The sequence below is a fragment of the Rhinatrema bivittatum genome, unplaced genomic scaffold (genome assembly GCF_901001135.1).
Source record: "Rhinatrema bivittatum unplaced genomic scaffold, aRhiBiv1.1, whole genome shotgun sequence".
Lineage (NCBI taxonomy): Eukaryota > Metazoa > Chordata > Amphibia > Gymnophiona > Rhinatrematidae > Rhinatrema > Rhinatrema bivittatum.
Genome location: NW_021820795.1, coordinates 37,014 through 55,253, shown reverse-complemented (window position 1 = coordinate 55,253; position 18,240 = coordinate 37,014). Strand labels below are relative to the sequence as shown.

The 18,240-nt window shown below is 49.8% G+C and overlaps 1 protein-coding gene across 2 annotated transcripts in view; it reads right to left on the bottom strand.

Moving 5' to 3' along the window:
- Positions 1-18,240, bottom strand: part of LOC115082140 (HAUS augmin-like complex subunit 5) — a 95,676-nt gene that overhangs the window by 48,750 nt on the left and 28,686 nt on the right. For both annotated transcript variants that reach the window (XM_029586398.1, XM_029586399.1), the window contains exons 6-7: positions 13,302-13,461; positions 12,323-12,407 (exon numbers count right to left, since the gene is read on the bottom strand). In XM_029586398.1, coding sequence (XP_029442258.1) covers positions 12,323-12,407; positions 13,302-13,461 — 245 coding nt within the window. The remainder of the gene's footprint in view (positions 1-12,322; positions 12,408-13,301; positions 13,462-18,240) is intronic.

Genomic DNA, 18,240 nt, shown 5'->3' with positions numbered 1-18,240 from the left:
CCTATCAATATCCTTATGTCAAAGCAATGAAGTAAATACCCCATACAAACATGAACCTCTCTCTCAACACTCCAGCATAATAAGAACCAAAGATGATCCGACTAGTCCCAAGGTGGCAGAGAGAGGAGAGCTTCAAGTTCCCAGAAGTTATAAAGGAACAAAACAGCGAACTGCAGTCAATTGACTTCCAGAATGGGTCTTGGATTGGTCTAGCAGGATTCAAGGAAAGGAAACAGACAAGACTACATTTCTCCTTATCATCCTTCTAGACCAGTCCAGAAAACCCAATTATTGTGGTTGAGAAAAAGATAGGGCTGCCTTACAAATGTTTACCCTAAAGGCTGCATCCACCTTAGAACATAAGAACATAAGAACATGCCATACTGGGTCAGACCAAGGGTCCATCAAGCCCAGCATCCTGTTTCCAACAGAGGCCAAACCAGGCCATAAGAACCTGGCAAGTACCCAAAAGCTAAGTCCATTCCATGTTACCATTGCTAATGGCAGTGGCTATTCTCTAAGTGAACTTAATAGCAGGTAATGGACTTCTCCTCCAAGAACTTATCCAATCCTTTTTTAAACACAGCTACACTAACTGCACTAACCACATCCTCTGGCAACAAATTCCAGAGTTTAATTGTGTGTCGAGTGAAAAAGAACTTTCTCCGATTAGTTTTAAATGTGCCACATGCTAACTTCATGGAGTGCCCCCTAGTCTTTCTATTATCCAAAAGAGTAAATAACCGATTCACATCTACCCGTTCTAGACCTCTCATGATTTTAAACACCTCTATCATATCCCCCCCTCAGCCGTCTCTTCTCCAAGCTGAAAAGTCCTAACCTCTTTAGTCTTTCCTCATAGGGGAGCTGTTCCATTCCCCTTATTTTGCTTGCCCTTCTCTGTACCTTCTCCATCGCAATTATATCTTTTTTGAGATGCGGCGACCACAATTATACACAGTATTCAAGGTGCGGTCTCACCATGGAGCGATACAGAGGCATTATGACATTTTCCGTTTTATTCACCATTCCCTTTCTAATAATTCCCAACATTCTGTTTGCTTTTTTGACTGCCGCAGCACACTGTACCGACGATTTCAATGTGTTATCCACTATGACAGCTATTTATTTATTTATTTATTTATTTCTTTTGTATACCGACATTCGATCGAGATATCACATCGGTTTCCAGATAACTAAAGGAATAGGGTGGTAACAGCCCTATTTTACATTATAACATGGTATTAAATAGATATAAGAATATTTTACATTATAACATGGTAATAAATATAACAAGAATATTTTACATTATAACATGGTAATAAATATAACAAGTTGTAACAGAACTAACAGGAGTACATGGAACATTAGACTATAGTATATAACATATATACATAACTGGCTTGTTGATGAGGATAAATTATGGTAAGGAGAGCAGGGAGTGTAGAGGGGGTAGGGGAGAGGAAGGGATGAGTGGGAGGAAGGTAGTGATAGGGAGGGAAAGGGTGGTGGGAGATGCTTGTGTAGGGAGGGAAGGTGTGGGGCGAGATGCTTGTGGAGGGGGCATGGAGTGGATGGTGCGAATTGGGCGGGTTATGTGTCGGGTGGGAAAGCTTTTAAAAATAGCCATGTTTTGAGGTGTTTTTTGAAGACTTGCAGTGAAGGTTCGTTTCTGAGACAGGTGGGGAGGGTGTTCCATAAGGTGGGGCCCGCTATTGTTATGGCTCGTTTGCGGGTGACGTTGAGGTGTGCAGCTTTGAGATTGGGGACGGCTAGGAGTCCAGTGTTGGTGGATCTGAGAGTTCTTTGAGTAGGGTAAGGTTGTATTCCGTTGTTTAGCCAGTCCATTTTGTTGTTGTTTATTTTTTTGTGCATGAGGGTGAGGGTTTTATACTGGATTCTTTGTGTAATGGGTAGCCAGTGGAGTTCTTTGAGCGTGGGTTGTGATGTGAGGGGATTTTTTGTTGTTAGAGATGATTCTGGCGGCAGCGTTCTGTAGAACTTGGAGGGGTTTGATGTGTATTTCTGGTAGTCCGAGGAGGAGGGAGTTGCAGTAGTCGAGTCTTGACAAGATAATTGATTGGAGGACTGTTCTGAAATCGTGCTCTTGGAGAAGGGGTTTGAGTTTTTTTAATGTCTGCAGTTTGAAGAATCCATCTTTGATTGTATTGGAGATGTGTCGTTTAAAGTTGAGTTGGCTGTCAATTGTTACGCCTAGGTTTCTTGTGGACGGCGTGAGTGAGGTTTGTGAGATTTGTGGCACTCCCGGGTTGATTGAGTTTCCTGGGTGGTCAGAGGGGGTGCACTTGAGTGGATAGGAGGGATGGTCATCGTGGATGTGAATGATTTCTGTTTTGGCTTGGTTGAGACATAGTGATAATTGAGATAGTAAATGGGATAAGTTTGAGCTGAGTTTGTTCCATTTTTCCATAGTGAGTTGAATGGAGTTGTTTATGGGGAGTAATATTTGTATGTCGTCTGCATAGACAAAGTAGGTGAGGTTTGCCTCTGATAGGTATTTGCATAGTGGGATGAGATATATGTTGAAGAGGGTTGATGATAGGGAAGAACCTTGTGGGACTCCATGAGTGAGGGGCACTTTCTTGGGTTGTAGCACCTAATATGGAACCTAACATATTGTAACCATAGTATGGGTTATTTTTCCCTATATGCGTCACCTTGCACTTATCCACATTAAATTTCATCTGCCATTTCGATGCCCAATTTTCCAGTCTCACAAGGTCTTCCTGCAATTTATCACAATCTGCTTGTGATTTAACTACTCTGAACAATTTTGTGTCATCTGCAAATTTGATTATCTCACTCATCGTATTTCTTTCCAGATCATTTATAAATATATTGAAAAGTAAGGGTCCCAATACAGATCCCTGAGGCACTCCACTGCCCACTCCCTTCCACTGAGAAAATTGCCCATTTAATCCTACTCTCTGTTTCCTGTCTTTTAGCCAGTTTGCAATCCACGAAAGGACATCGCCACCTATCCCATGACTTTTTACTTTTCCTAGAAGCCTCTCATGAGGAACTTTGTCAAACGCCTTCTGAAAATCCAAGTACACTACATCTACCGGTTCACCTTTATCCATATGTTTATTAACTCCTTCAAAAAAGTGAAGCAGATTTGTGAGGCAAGACTTGCCCTGGGTAAAGCCATGCTGACTTTGTTCCATTAAACCATGTCTTTCTATATGTTCTGTGATTTTGATGTTTAGAACACTTTCCACTATTTTTCCTGGCACTGAAGTCAGGCTAACTGGTCTGTAGTTTCCTGGATCGCCCCTGGAGCCCTTTTTAAATATTGTCCTCCAGTCTTCAGGTACAATGGATGATTTTAAAGATAAGTTACAAATGTTTACTAATAGGTCTGAAATTTCATTTTTTAGTTCCTTCAGAACTCTGGGGTGTATACCATCCGGTCCAGGTGATTTACTACTCTTCAGTTTGTCAATCAGGCCTACCACATCTTCTAGGTTCACCGTGATTTGATTCAGTCCATCTGAATCATTACCCATGAAAACCTTCTCCAGTACGGGTACCTTCCCAACATCTTCTTCAGTAAACACCGAAGAAAAGAAATCATTTAATCTTTCTGCGATGGCCTTATCTTCTCTAAGTGTCCCTTTAACCCCTCCATCATCTAACGGTCCAACTGACTCCCTCACAGGCTTTCTGCTTTAGATATATTTAAAAATGTTTTTACTGTGAGTTGTTGCCTCTATGGCCAACTTCTTTTCAAATTCTCTCTTAGCCTGTCTTATCAATGTCTTCCATTTAACTTGCCAACGTTTACGCATTATCCTATTTTCTTCTGTTGGATCCTTCTTCCAGTTTTTGAATAAAGATCTTTTGGCTAAAATAGCTTTTTTCACCTCCCCTTTTAACCATGCCGGTAATCGTTTTGCCTTCTTTCCACCTTTCTTCATGTGTGGAATACATCTGGATTGTGCTTCTAGGATGGTATTTTTTATTTATTTATTTATTTTAACAATGGCCATGCCTCTTGCACACTTTTTACTTTTATAGCTGCTCCTTTCAGTTTTTTTCTATTTTTCTCATTTTCTCAAAGCTTCCCTTTTGAAAGTTTAGCACGAGAGCCGTGGATTTGCTTACTGTCCCCCTTCCAGTCATTAAATCAAATTTGATCATATTATGATCACTATTGCCAAGCGGCCCTACCACCGTTACACCTCTCTCACTAAATCCTGTTCTCCACTGAGAATTAGATCTAAAATTGCTCCCTCTCTCGTCGGTTCCTCAACCAATTGCTCCATAAAGCTATCATTTATTCCATCCAGGAACTTTATCTCTCTAGCGTGTCCCGATGATACATTTACCCAGAGCTTGAAGCTCCGAGATTCTGCGGGCAGAACAGATAGCTACCAGGAAAACCGTCTTGAACGTGATATCTTGAAGGTCGTGGAACGCATGCGTTCAAAGGGTGGAACCGACCAAAATTTGGAGAACGAGATTGAGACTCCACGAAGGATACAGAGCATGGACTGGGGGTTTCACGTGCTTCACCCCCCTGAGGAATCGGATGATATCCGGGTGAGAGGAGAGGGAAGTTCCCTCTCATTGATGAAGTAGAGAGCCTAGGGCAAAGACTTGCACTCTCAGCGAGTTGTAGGCCAGACCCTTGTCCCGTCCCTGTTGAAGAAAAGATAGGATCTGAGCCACCGAGGCGGTCCGTGGCCACACAGGTATGGAGGCACACCAGTTCTCAAAACAAAAAAACAAAAAACACAAACTTTCCATACCCTGATTTTAGACATGATATAGGAGATGGAGGTAGACGTCTTTCTAGCCTTGAGGAGGGTCAATATAATGGCCTCTGGGTATCCACGCCATCTCAGCCGGCGCCTCTCAAAAGCCAGGCTGCAAGACAGAAGTGATCGGCCTGGGCGAAAGATACCGGATCCTGATGCAGCAAGCGTGGAAGGTGACCCAGACGAAGAGGTCCGTCCACTGCGAGGTTGATCAAGTCTGCAAACCACGGACGACGAGGCCATTCCGGCGCCACCAGCATTACCGGACCCTGGTGGGACTCTATTCTCCGGAGCACCTTGCCCACCAGAGGCCAAGGGGGAAACACGTAGAGGAGAACGTGACAGGGCCAGGGGAGGACTAAGGCATCCACTCCCTCTGCGCCGTACTCTCTTCTGCGACTGAAGAACCAAGCTGTCTTGGCATTCCGGGAGGTTGCCATTAGACCCAGATAGGGGGTCCCCCATCTGTGGAACAGGAGATTCACCGCCTCTGGGAATTCCCACTCTCCGGGATCTAGATGTTGATGACTGAGAAAGCCGGCTTCCCACATCGCAAGCGTAGACGCTAGGCGGGAGAGATGAGTCTCCGCCCACGCCATCAACCTGTCTGTCTCCCGAGAGACATGCCGGCTCCTCATGCCCCCTTGGCAATTGATGTAGACCACAGTGGTCGCATTGTCTGAGAGTATATGGACTGCACGATGGACGAGAGGTAGGAAGCGTTTCAATGCCAGATGCACTGCTCTGGTCTCCAAGTGAATGATCGGCCAAGTTGCTTGGGACGGTGTCCACTTCCCTTGTGCAGAACTCATCTGACACACTACTCACAAAGGAACACCCTGGAGAAGATGAGACAGGTTGAACCACCATGAGAGACTCTCCTTGGCTCCCTGCGGGAGAGGAAGGATGGCGTGGAAGTCCCGAGACACCGGCTTCCAGCGGGAAAGCAAGGCGCACTGTAAGGGACGCATATGTACAAATGCCCAGGGGACCAAATCGATGGTGGAAGCCATGGATCCCAGGACCTGGAGGTAATCCCACGCCGTTGGAAGTGAAAGACCGATGAATCGCTGTATCTGAGCTATGAGTGTATGAGCCCTGTGTCGAAATGCGCCCCCAGGAAGTCCAGAGACTGACATGCTCTTGGCGAAGTTGACCACCCAACCAAGGGAGTGAAGAAGCGTAAACACCTTTTCGACCGCCCGGTGGCACTGGGCTCAGGACTTTGCCCGAATGAGCCAGTATTCCAGGTATGGGTGCACCAAGACTCCCTTCCCTCCGGAGAGCGGCAGCTACTACTATCATCACCTTCGTGAAAGTTCGAGCAGTGGTCGCAAGACCAAAGGGTAGAGCCTGGAACTGGAAATGCTGTCCCAGAATCTTGAATCTCAGAAAACGCTTGTGCGCTTGGAGAATGGGAATGTGTAGATAAGCTTCCATCAGATCCAGGGAGACCAAAAATTCTCAGGAGTGTACCGCCACTATCACGGAGCGCAAGGTTTCCATCCGAGAGTGGGGAATCTTGAGGGCCCTGTTGACCATAGAGATCCAAGATCGGGCGGAAGGAACCTTCCTTCTTGGGGACTACGAAATATACCGAATAATGTCCCCAGCCTACTTCCGGGGGGAGACACGGACTGGACGAATCGCTCCGAGAGCCAGAAGCCTGTCGAGTGTCTGCCGGACTATGAGTTGTTTCTGGACTGGGCCACATGGAGAGAAGAAGAGGAACCTGTCTCTTAGTGGCCGAGCAAATTCTAACGCGTAGCCGTGTCTTAGAATATCCAGGACGAAAAAGACCCCTAAACTAACTAAACACAAGATAATCAACTTAGGCACACAGCCCAGACTGTAAGCTTGGCACCTCTCCCATCTGCTGGAGACAGAAGAATACTGCCGGACTGTAGGTGGCACCAGCCTATTTATAGGCGGAGTTTGTTTTGATAACTGCTGGGGGGGGGGGGGGGGGCAAAACCCAGGAGTCTGGACTGATCCGGGTACGTACAGGGAACACACAAAAAAAAACCAAAAAAAAAAAAACTTTATTGCCTGAAGCATCCCGCGACAGCCCAGGCCCGACTGGCTCCGTGGCTGATCCGGGGGACAAAGCGGGAGGGTTCTGACCCCCCCTGCTGAAAAGCAAGTCCTTCCTGCTGTGCCAAATAGGCCTTGTGCAGCAGCAGGATGAATTCGGGCGAGAAGGGCCAAGGGGCCACGGGAAAAGCCTGCAGCCACAACTCCCCAGCCGCAGATGGGGGACCCTGACCCATGGCACCCTCTGTCCCACAACAGGACCTGGGTGGACCGAGGAAAGCGTAGGAGGGAAATCCCCATCGGGCCCTGAAAGAGCAGGCATGACTGCCGAGAATTCCAAAATGGCCGCCGTTCCTGCGGTTATGGGAAAAGAAAATTATTACTTACCTGCTAATTTTCGTTCCTGTAGTACCATGGATCAGAGGGGGTAGTAGTACTTAAGCTTCGGGCGTCACCTTAAGTACTACTGCAGGAGTTCAGTATCGAGTATATCAAAGCCCGAGTAAACAGAAACCCCCTGCTTGGATCAAGTTGAAACAAGACGGCAACAATAAGCCGCTGAATGTTAATAGAGGAAACTGGAACCGTCCCACCAACGGGTGGGAGGGCACGAACATGGCGTGTCCACCTCCAAGAGAACGGTGACAAGCAGTGACAAAAACTGGAAACACGTAAAAACAACAGCAGTAAGGGCACTACTGTAACAGGAGGAACAGCTGAACAGAATCAGCATCCGCATACAGCCGAGCAGGAGTAGAACCCAAAAGCGGTGGGCGTCTGGACTGATCCATGGTACTACAGGAACGAAAATTAGCAGGTAAGTAATAATTTTCTTTTCCCTGTACGTACCAGGATCAGTCCAGACCGTGGGATGTACCCAAGCTTCCCTAACCCGGGTGGGGTCCTGCGAGGCCTGCTCGTAGAACCTGTTCGCCAAAGTGTCCATGGACGGACGAGGCGAGATGTAATCTATAGTGTCTCGAGAACGTGTGCAACGATTTCCAGGTGGCCGCTCTACAGATTTCTTGCGAAGATACCGAGCGGCTCTCCGCCCAGAGGCCGCCTGAGAGCGTGTAGAATGCGCTACAATGCCGGGTGGGGGAGTCCGCCCCACCCCAATGTAGGAGGCGGCAATGCCGGCCTTCAGCCATCTGGCAATGGTCGTCTTCGAGGCCTGAGATCCCTTCCGGGGACCGGACCAAAGGACGAAGAGATGGTCAGAAGTCCGGAAATCATTCGTAGCCTCCAGGTAGAGCCGCAGAGTGCGCTTGACGTCAAGGAGATGGAGAGACCGCGGCTCCGACGAAGAGAAAGATGGAAGTTCCACCGTCTGATTCACATGGAACGCGGACACCACCTTCGGAAGGAAGGAGGGCACAGTACGAAGTGAAACTCCCGAATCGGAGAACCGGAGATAAGGCTCTCTACACGACAGAGCCTGCAGCTCCGAAATACGCCGAGCGGAGCAGATGGCCACCAGGAACACCGCCTTGAGAGTGAGATCCTTGATCGTCGCATTCCGCAGCGGTTCAAATGGAGGTCCTGACATGGAACGCAGTACCAGATTGAGACTCCAAGAGGGACAAGGGTCCCGCAATGGAGGCCGCAAATGCTTGACCCCCTTGAGAAAACGGGCGATGTCCGGGTGTTGCCACAGAGATCCTCCGTCACGCAGGAGGGAGCCAAGAGCGGCCACTTGAACCCGAAGTGAGTTGTAAGCGAGCCCCTTGTCCACCCCCGCTTGTAGGAACTGGAGGATCTGAGGGACAGACGCCTCCGAGGGTCTTGTGTTCAGGCCGGTACACCACAGCTCGAACACCTTCCAGACTCGCACATAGGCCACCGACGTCGAAGTCTTCCGAGAACGCAGCAGCGTGGACACTACCGCCTCCGGGTATCCCCGTCGTCGAAGGCGACGCCTCTCAAAAGCCAGGCCGCAAGACAGAAGAGTTCTGCCTGGTCGAAAAATACCGGTCCCTGGTGTAGGAGGCGGGGCAGATGTCCCAGCCGGATGGGTCCGTCGATTACTAGGTGAAGGAGGTCCGCAAACCAAGGTCGTCTTGGCCACTCTGGCGCGACGAAGATGACAGTCCCTCGATGAGCCTCTATCCGTCGTAGTAGCCTTCCCACCAGTGGCCACGGGGGGAACGCGTATAGAAGCAGATCGGCCGGCCACGGGAGAGCGAGAGCATCGACGCCCTCCGCCCCCCGTTCTCTCCGGCGACTGAAGAAACGAGGAGCCTTGGTGTTTTGGGCGGACGCCATAAGATCCAGGTGGGGGGAGCCCCACCGCCGAACGAGCAGCTGCATGGCCTCGTCGGAGAGGGACCACTCTCCGGGATCCAGGAGCTGGCGACTGAGGAAATCCGCCTGGACGTTGTCCACGCCCGCGATGTGCGAGGCCGCCAGACGGGCCAGATGCCGTTCCGCCCACTGCATCAGCATCGCCGCCTCGAGCACGACCTGCGGGCTGCGAGTGCCGCCCTGTCGGTTGATGTAGGCCACCGTAGTCGCGTTGTCCGATAAGATTCTGACTTCCCGATTCCAAAGGAGTGGCAGGAAGTGGAGAAGCGCCAGCCTGACCGCTCTGGTCTCCAGACGATTGATGGACCACGTCGACTCCTCCGCGGACCACGTCCCCTGCGTGGCGCTGCGGTCGGAGACTGCCCCCCAGCCTACGAGACTGGCGTCGGTGGTTACCACTACCCAATTTGGTAGATCTCCGGGACCATCCACCAGTCCAAGCTGCTCCGTGCAAACTGGGGCAGCGGGAGTATCACCTGGTAGTCCTGCGAAAGTGGTTTCCAACGGGATAGAAGTGCTCTTTGCAGCGGCCGGAGGTGCGCAAATGCCCAAGGAACCATGTCGATGGTGGAACCCATCACCCCCAGGAGCTGCAGATAGTCCCAGGAGGTGGGAGCTGGTAATGCAGAAAACCGCTGTATGTGCTCCCGCAGGGAGTGTGCCTTGTCCTGTCGTAGAAAAACCACGCCCAGACGGGTGTCGAAGGTCGCCCCCAAGAAGTCCAAGCGCTGCGAAGGCACGAGGGAGCTCTTGGAGAAGTTCACCACCCATCCCAGGGACTGCAGAAACTCTATCACCCTGGACACTGCCGCCTGGCCATGCCGAAAAGACTTCGCCCGGATGAGCCAGTCGTCCAAATAAGGATGAACTAGAATACCCTCCTTCCGAAGGGCAGCCGCCACGACTACCATGACAGGTCCTGCAGGTAAGCTGTGTGCATCAGACGGATAAACTCCGGGGAAAACCCCGGCCTAATCGGGGGGACCTCCGCGGGTGGGGGCCCCGGGGGACCCTGCCCCTGCGGGCCTTCCTCCGGGTCTGTCTCCGGTAGTAACCTCGGGGGAGAGCCCTCTGAAGCTTCCTCGTCCCCCCGCGCTGCCTGGGCTCCTTCAGGGCGCAGCGCATGCAAGATGGCCGCCGTTCCCGCCAGGAATGGGGGAGGGGCCGGCCCACGCCGCCCGGGCAAGGCTGCCAGAGGGGGACGATGAGTGAGGGGCCGAGACGTGCCTTCCCCCCTTGGGAGGCACCGAGCACAGATTCCCTCCCTTGACACGCGCGATCCAGGCTCGCCGCAGGCCGAGCAATGCGCCGGCCGCGGCATCGAGACCGCGAGCGAAAACAGTCCCCGGCAGCCAAGAACACCCTGGTAATCCCGGGGGGGGGGGGGGGGGGGGCCGCGAGACGGAGCGCCGCTGCGGGGGGGCCCGGATGGCCTGCGCTACCCGCCGAAGACAAAAACGGCGCCGCGGGGGGGCCTTCCTGGCCGCGCGACCCGCTGAAGACGATCACCCCTCTCCCCGCTGCAGCCCACGTGGAGCCGCAAAATGGCCGCGGGAGAGGGCGAAGACGCTGGGAGGCCGGTCCCCCGGCAGCCGCGTCCAACCTAGCTGCAAAAGAAGATAACAGCCGAAAAAGAAATCTCACTTACCCCGGTGAAGCAACGACTAGCGCCGGGAAAGAGGAAAGAGAGAGACAGAGAACAATAAGGAAGCCACGCCTCTCCAATTAAGCAATCAACTTTGGGTTTTTTTGTTTTTTTTGAAGCACAACTTGATCCAAACAAACAAGCTAACCAAATCTACAGAGCATAAAGCCCCAAACAAGGGACGCAAAAGAAAAAAGGTTATAGGCAATCGGGAGCAAGCCCAGATTCCCCTACTCGCATCTGCTGGAGTCAGAAGATACTGAACTCCTGCAGAAGGGGTAGTAGTACTTAAGGTGACGCCCCCTCGAAGCTTTGGGCTGACTCCATCTGCTGGATTGGGGACATAACCCACGGTCTGGACTGATCCGGGTACGTACAGGGAACAGGGGGTTGTACACGGTCAGAGGTGCTCAAATTTACTTAAGTCGGGGCGGCCACCCTAGCACTGATTTCCTCCTTTTCGTGGGGAGTGGGAGATCGGAGGGCCCCCCAGGATACAAGCCGCATAAAGTCCATGGCGATTCAGCCATGCAGGAGCTGCTCCCCACGCACGGCTGATTGATCCCCTCATCATCGAACCGCAGGAGGGCAGAGAAAAAAACGAGCCAAAAAAAGGGGAGCTAGGGGAAAGCAACGCACAGGGGTGCGGAAGAGAGAGAGAGAGAGAGAGCCGTCCTTACCGCTGCCTCCTGCCTGCTTCCCTTTCTTTTTTTTTTAATCTTTGATCAGCCTCACTGTTGTTCCCGTCTCCTAACACTGAAGAGAGATGTCCAGATTAATTCAGCAAATTAAGAAAAGGAGAGGGAAAAGGCAAAGTGAGAGCAGCTAAAAGAGCCAAAGAAAAAGTCACAAGTGACCTTGTGAGGGGAGGGATCTGGACCACCAGATGTGCACCCGATGGCTACCCCTGGACCGGGCATACAAAAGGGTCCCGCCAAGCCCCAGCCTGTCCGCCTCAACCAAACAGGGCAGGGATCCCTCGCTAGGAACCCCAGAAGAAAGGCTCAAAGAAAAAAAAAATACTGAGCAGACTAAAACTGCAGGTTCATGCACCAGCCACCATCTGCTGGAGACAGAGAAATACTGAGGAACTGCAGGTGGACCAGGGTACAGGAAGCAGTGTCAGCTTTACTTTCTCTGTCGCCACCTGCTGGCACGGAGGAATAAACTCAGAAGTCTGGACTGATCTGGGTACGTAAGGGAACAGAGATATACTGTAAGAACTGATAATGCATGAGGCTTCATGTTCAAACAAAGGTGGGAGAAGGGGGAGGGAGATAGAGAGAAAAAAGAGAAATGAAGCAGGAAGGCAAGAAAGCAGAAGAAATACCATGGGAGACTGCGTTCTTATCAAAACCGCTGGCTTCAGACTTCACAAGACCAAAGGTTTCACAAACTATTTTATGATGTTGGGGCTCAGTCTTGCAAAGGCACCTTGAGAAATTGTAATGCGATCGAGCTTACAATAAAAGCAGCTCACAAGAAAGGACTTTTAAACACAGCGCCATTGGTATTCCACATCTAGCAGGAAGGTCCCAAAGGGTAAGCTACGTACCAGCACTTCTGGCTCCAGGATAGAGAAAGCAGAGAGACTGGAATCGGGAGCCTGTGTGCCCAGCATCAGCTCCTGCTTAGCTTTTCTGAAAAAACATGTAAAATATTCTCATTAAATGTACCCATCATACTATATCTCCCACCCCACGTAGTCTTGGATGTGCTGTAACCCAACATTTATAAAGCACACTCCTTCCCCTGTTACCTAACCATCTCAATCCCCTATTCAAGGGGTTTATCAATAAAATTCAGGCTAAAAATATTTCAGCAAGTTATCCCAAGAAAGTATACTGTGCCGGAAACCCCCTATGCTAATCAGCTCGACATGCAAGAGTGTGTGTTTCCTTCTTCCTCCCAAAATGACAGCATAACCCCCGCCACTCCTAAACTCCCCTTCCCCCAGGAGAGCAACAGCGCTCCAAAGCCCTCTCCAACTACCGAGTCCCAAACTCTCTGCCCAGCCTTCTGGAATGAAGCTTCACCATCCTAGAAGATTCTGCTTCTGCTGTTCCCAAAAGGTGAGGTGCCATTCAGCAGCGGCCTAGGCAAAAGATGCTCCAATAGCCTTCCTGTCCATGAAGAGCAGTGGGAGGTCGGGCCTCGTGCTGAGGGAGAGCTGTGGGTGGGTGGGTGAGGAGGAAAACCCTCCAGCTAACCTGCCATTAGTGCTGGGGGACAGGCAGCAGTAGACCTGGTAACAATGTAGCACCTGTGTCTGAGAGAGATTTAAAATTTCGGGACTTTACTGAGCCCAAGGAAAACAAGTGAGGAAAGTATACCCTGCTGTTTACCATGGGCCCAGTAAAGCCTCATTCGATGCTTCCTCATTTCAATACGAGGGCTCACACATTTCCTGCAACATTAATGACTTGAGGCGCCGTCTTAGCGAGCACATCTAGGCCTATTATTTTAGAGTGCACATTAAACGTTATTGCACAGACCCTTTGTCTGTGCCTCTCACACCACTGGCTCCTTCCTACCTGCTAATCTCCTGGAGCAGCTCCCCTCGATGCCTCAGCCGGGAGCTGCTCTCACGAAGCTTCTCCCACTCCTGCTCCTTCTTCTGGGAATAGGCCGTCAGCAGCAGGGTCCTTCGCCTGGCATCCTGCATCCTCTCAAAGCTTGCTTCCACCAAGGCTTCTGCAACGAGGAAGAGACTTTCAGGCAACCTCCATACATGAAAAACCCCAAAAAACATAAAACAAACCCCAGTTCTAGCATTCCTTCACTTCCACTGAGCCCTCAGCACCATAACTGTACTCCCTAGGTTTTTGCAGCAACCCAGAGATAAAAAAAAAAAAAAAAAAAGTTCTACTGCAGTTCTGCTACATATTTGCATAAACTGAATAATGTTACATTTATTTAAAAGGATTTGTTACTCATATTCTACAAAGATTGACATGAGGAACAATAAAACATTCATAAAAATTGCAAATACTGACAGACAGACCAGTCCTCAGATACGGAAATTTATTTATTTTTATTTATTTATTAAACTTTTATTTACCGACATTCGTGAAACACATCATGCCGGTTTACATAGAACTCAATTGGGAAATACAGTATAACAATATAACAATATAACAGTATGACATTGAAACAATAGGATGTTACTAAAACGAGAAGCAACAAACAGAAAAACCAAAAGCAAAATACAACAAAATAAATAATGTTAAAGGAAAACGAGGAGTGTAGGTTTGTAAGAAGGGTAGGCCGGGGGGTAGGGCGAGGGGGGGGAGAGGGTAAGGGGTAGAAGGTAGGAAGGGTGGGAAAAGGGGGATAAGTAAGGGAAAAGAAAGGTATAGATTGAGGAAAACGGGGAGAGAAAGTGGGAAAAGGAAAGGAGGGGGAGAAAAGGCTTGTTTGAAGAAGTGAGGGGAGAGAAAGGCAGAAAAGAGGGATACCATGTACAGATGGCTAATATACATGGACTCGCTTAACTAGGTAGGATTATGGAGAGTTGAAGTAGGTGGTATTCAATGGGGTAAAAGGTTTTCTTCAGAGGAATATCAAATATCAAACATACAATGGAACTGCTGATATTCACACGAAATATATTTAAAGGAATAAGCAAAGTGTTAAATAAAATTATCCACAAGGAAAAGATTATTCTGTCAGATTGAAAGATTCCCAAAATGTTTTTAAAACCGGCCAATGAGATTCAGGAAGAGAACTCCATACTAACTCACGAAGATTTCCAACCTTGCTTTGTGTTTGTAAAACGTATTCTGTTCTTTTGGGAGATTTGTGTGTGGGGAATCTCAGGTATCGCCATGGGGAAGAGCAGATCTCAGGGGTGGGAAGGAGGAGACAAAGAGGCGAGAGGGGAAAGAGGATGAAAAATAGGAGATGGGACAGTGAAGAGAGGGAGGGGATGGAGGAAGAGCAGAACGGAAAGTGTCCCTCCCCCAGCTCTGGCTTTATTCTCCCCACCCCCGGTTTTCATTCTCTCCCTTTCCCGTTCAGGCATTCAATCTCTCCCCCCCACCCCCAATCCTCTCTCTCTTTGTCCATCCCAGGTGCCCTCTCTCTCATCCCATCTCAAATGCCAACACCAACACCCCCCCCCCCCCTCAGCTATTTACACACCCATCCCCCAAGTATCTTTCACGTGTACACATACCCCAGTAACTCCTACACATGCTCCCCATCCCCAGCTCCTTTCCCACCCCATTTCCCATGCACACCATCTCCTCCCTTCCTGGTTCCCACCAGCCCCCCCCCCCCCTCACTGCTTGCCCTCCTGCTTTCACACCTCCCCCATGTCCTCTGGTCCCCTTCACATGCATACACACACCCACCCCCTGAATCAGCCAGGCCTCTTTCACCCAGAATTCCCTCAGCCACTCTTTCACACCCCCCACCAATCTCCAGCTTGTCTTTCACACTAATGCCCCCAATCACCCAAGCCCCTTCTGTAGCCCACTGATCTTCCCTCCTCTATCCTGTGCTGATCGGGCTAGCGGGAGGGTAGTGGGCTGTGGCACCTTGTGGGTCTGACTGCTGCTTTTAACTGTGTGGGACAGGAAGTAGCTGGGCCTCAGGCAGCAGAGGTGGAGGACATGGCCCATGGGAGGGAGGTGCAAATGAGCTTCCAGTCAGTAGTCACTTATCCAACCCAGTGTGGTCCCAGTCTCCTGAGATGATTGGTCTGGCCTATTATGCTGCAAGGGCCAGATTTTGTGGCTCTTTCTGTGACCACAGAATCACAGGAGAACGGGAGCCCTGGAAGGAAAACTGGTTCTTACTTGCTAATTTTTGTTCTTGTAGAACCACAGATCAGTCTAGACTCCTGGGTTTTGCTTTCCTTCCAGCAGATGGAGACAGAGAAATTTTTACTGTCACAGGCACATAACCTGGTGTAGCACCTGCAGTCCCTCAGTATTACTATGTACCCAAGCTGATACAGGAAAACACCCGTAAGAAATTTTAGAATCAGCCACTCTAGAACGAGTAGAGAGAAAAACCACATAACACCATAAACGATCTTGAAAACTTCACAGAGAAAAAGAAACCTGTGCCATTCTTCAATGAGGACAACAGACAAAAAACAGATCAAGCGGACTCTCCAAAAGCGCACACACCCTTGAACGGGACTCTGGACTGATCTGTGGTACTACAGGAATGAAAATTAGCAGGTAAGAACCTATTTTCCTTTCCCTGTACGTACCCGGATCAGTCCAGACTCCTGGGATGTACCAAAGCTTCCCTAAACGGGGTGGGACTGTGAGAGTCCCACTCAAAGGACACTCTCTCCTAAACTAGCAGCTTCCAGCACCTGAACATCCAATCAAAAGTGCCTGGCAAAGGTATGCAAAGATGTTCAAGTTTCTGCCCTGCAAATCTCTTGCGGGGACACTAGCTGACATTCTGCCCAGGCAGCCTCCTGGGACTGGGCTGAATGAGCCCTTAACCCCTCTGGGACAGGATGACCGCAACAAATGTAAGTGGAACCTATGGCCTCCAACTAATGTGCAATCCTGGTTTTCGAAGCCTTCTGGCCCTTTTTTGCACCACTCCACAGCACAAAAAGGTAATCCAATCATCTACAACTGTTTGTAACCTCCAAGAAACGTTACAAGGTGCATCTAACATCCAAACACCTTAGGTCCTTAGCATGAGGTGTCCCAGGCTCCAGCTTGGAAAAGCCGGAAGTTCCACTGATTGACTTAAGTGGAACGCCGAAACCACCTTAAGTAGAAAAGATGGGAACGTCCTCAAGGAGACCCCGAATCCAAGATCTGTAAGAAAGGCTCCCTGCAGAACAAGGCTTGAAGTTCAGACACCCTTCTGGCCAAACAAATAGCCACCAAGAAAACCACCTTCAAAGTGAGATCCTTTAAGGTAACCCTTTTAAGGGGCTCAAAAGGCACCCCTCACATGCCTTTGAGAACCAAATTAAGACTCCAAGAGGGACACACCTACCTAGTAGAAAGCCGCAAATGCTTCGCCCCTGAGAAAACGCACCACATCTGGATGGGATGCAGAGACTTCCTATGAACCTGGCCTCGAAAATAGCCCAGAGCTAAAACCTGCACTCTTAGGGAGCTGAAAGACAAATCCTTTGTTAACGCTTTCTGCAGAAAAGCAAGGGTCTATGCCACCGATACTCGCCACAGATCAATCTTTTGATCAGTGCACCAAGACTCGAAAATTCTCCACACTGACATATGCCAGAGAAGTGGAAGCCTTTCAAGCTTGCCAAAGTAGTAATGACATCCTCAGGATATCCCTACTTTCTTAATCGCCACCTCTCAAAAGCCAAGCCTCTAGACAAAAGTGATCTGCTCGATCTAAAAATATTGGTCCCTGACATAGGTTTGGAAGATGACCCAGTCTCAAAGGGCCGTCCAACGCCAGATTGACCAAATCTGCGAACCAAGGTCTCCAAAGCCACTCTGGAGCCACCAGAATTAATCTTCCTGGGTGTACCTCTATTGTCCTCACTATCTTGCCCACCAGAGCCCATGGCAGAAACACGTATATCAGAATGTCACTTGGCCAAGGAAGAACCAGGGCATTGACCTCTTCTGCTCCTCGCTCTCTCCTGCGACTGAAGAATCGAGGAGCCTTGGCATTTCGCTGAGTTACCATTAGATCCATATAAGGAACACACCATCTGCAGGTAATGAGGCACATTGCTTCTTCTGAGAGATATTCTCCAGGATCCACCTTCCACCGGCTGAGAAAGTTGGCCTGCACATTGTCAGACCCCACAATGTGGGAGGCTGCCAAAGACAGATGCTGCTCCGCCCAACACATTAGCATCTTCACTTTGAGCCACTGCTAGACTCTTGGTCCTCCCTTGGTGGTTGATTTGGCTACCATCGTTGCACTGTCTGACAGAATTCTGACTGGATGGTTGTACAACAGAGGTAAAAATGCCTGAAGGCCTAACCGCACCACTCTCGACTCAAGGCGATTGATGGACCACGACACCTTTGACGACGACCATTGACCTTGGACAAACTGGGACTGGCAGACTGCTCCCCAACCGGAGAGGCTGGCATTGGCAGTTACCACCATCCACTGAGCAACCTCCAAGTCCACCCCATGGCTGAAATGGTGGCGAGAGGACCACAATGACAGACTGGACCTTGCTGAATCAGTAAGGGAAGATGAAACTGCTCCAATACTGGATCCCAGTGGGATAGCAATGCCTGTTGAAGAGGCCGCATATGAGCAAAAACCCAGGGATCGAATTCCAAGGTAGATGCCATGGAGCAGAGAACCTGTAAGTAATTCCATACTCTGGGCACACGGGCCTGTAAGAGACTCCATACCTGGGACTGTAGCTTGAGCATACGCTCCTCCATGAGAAAAACCTTCCCCACTCGTGTGTATCACAACATGCCCCCAGAAAATCCAGTACTAGGAAAGGGAGAAACTGGTTCTTGCATAAGTTCACTATCCAACCCA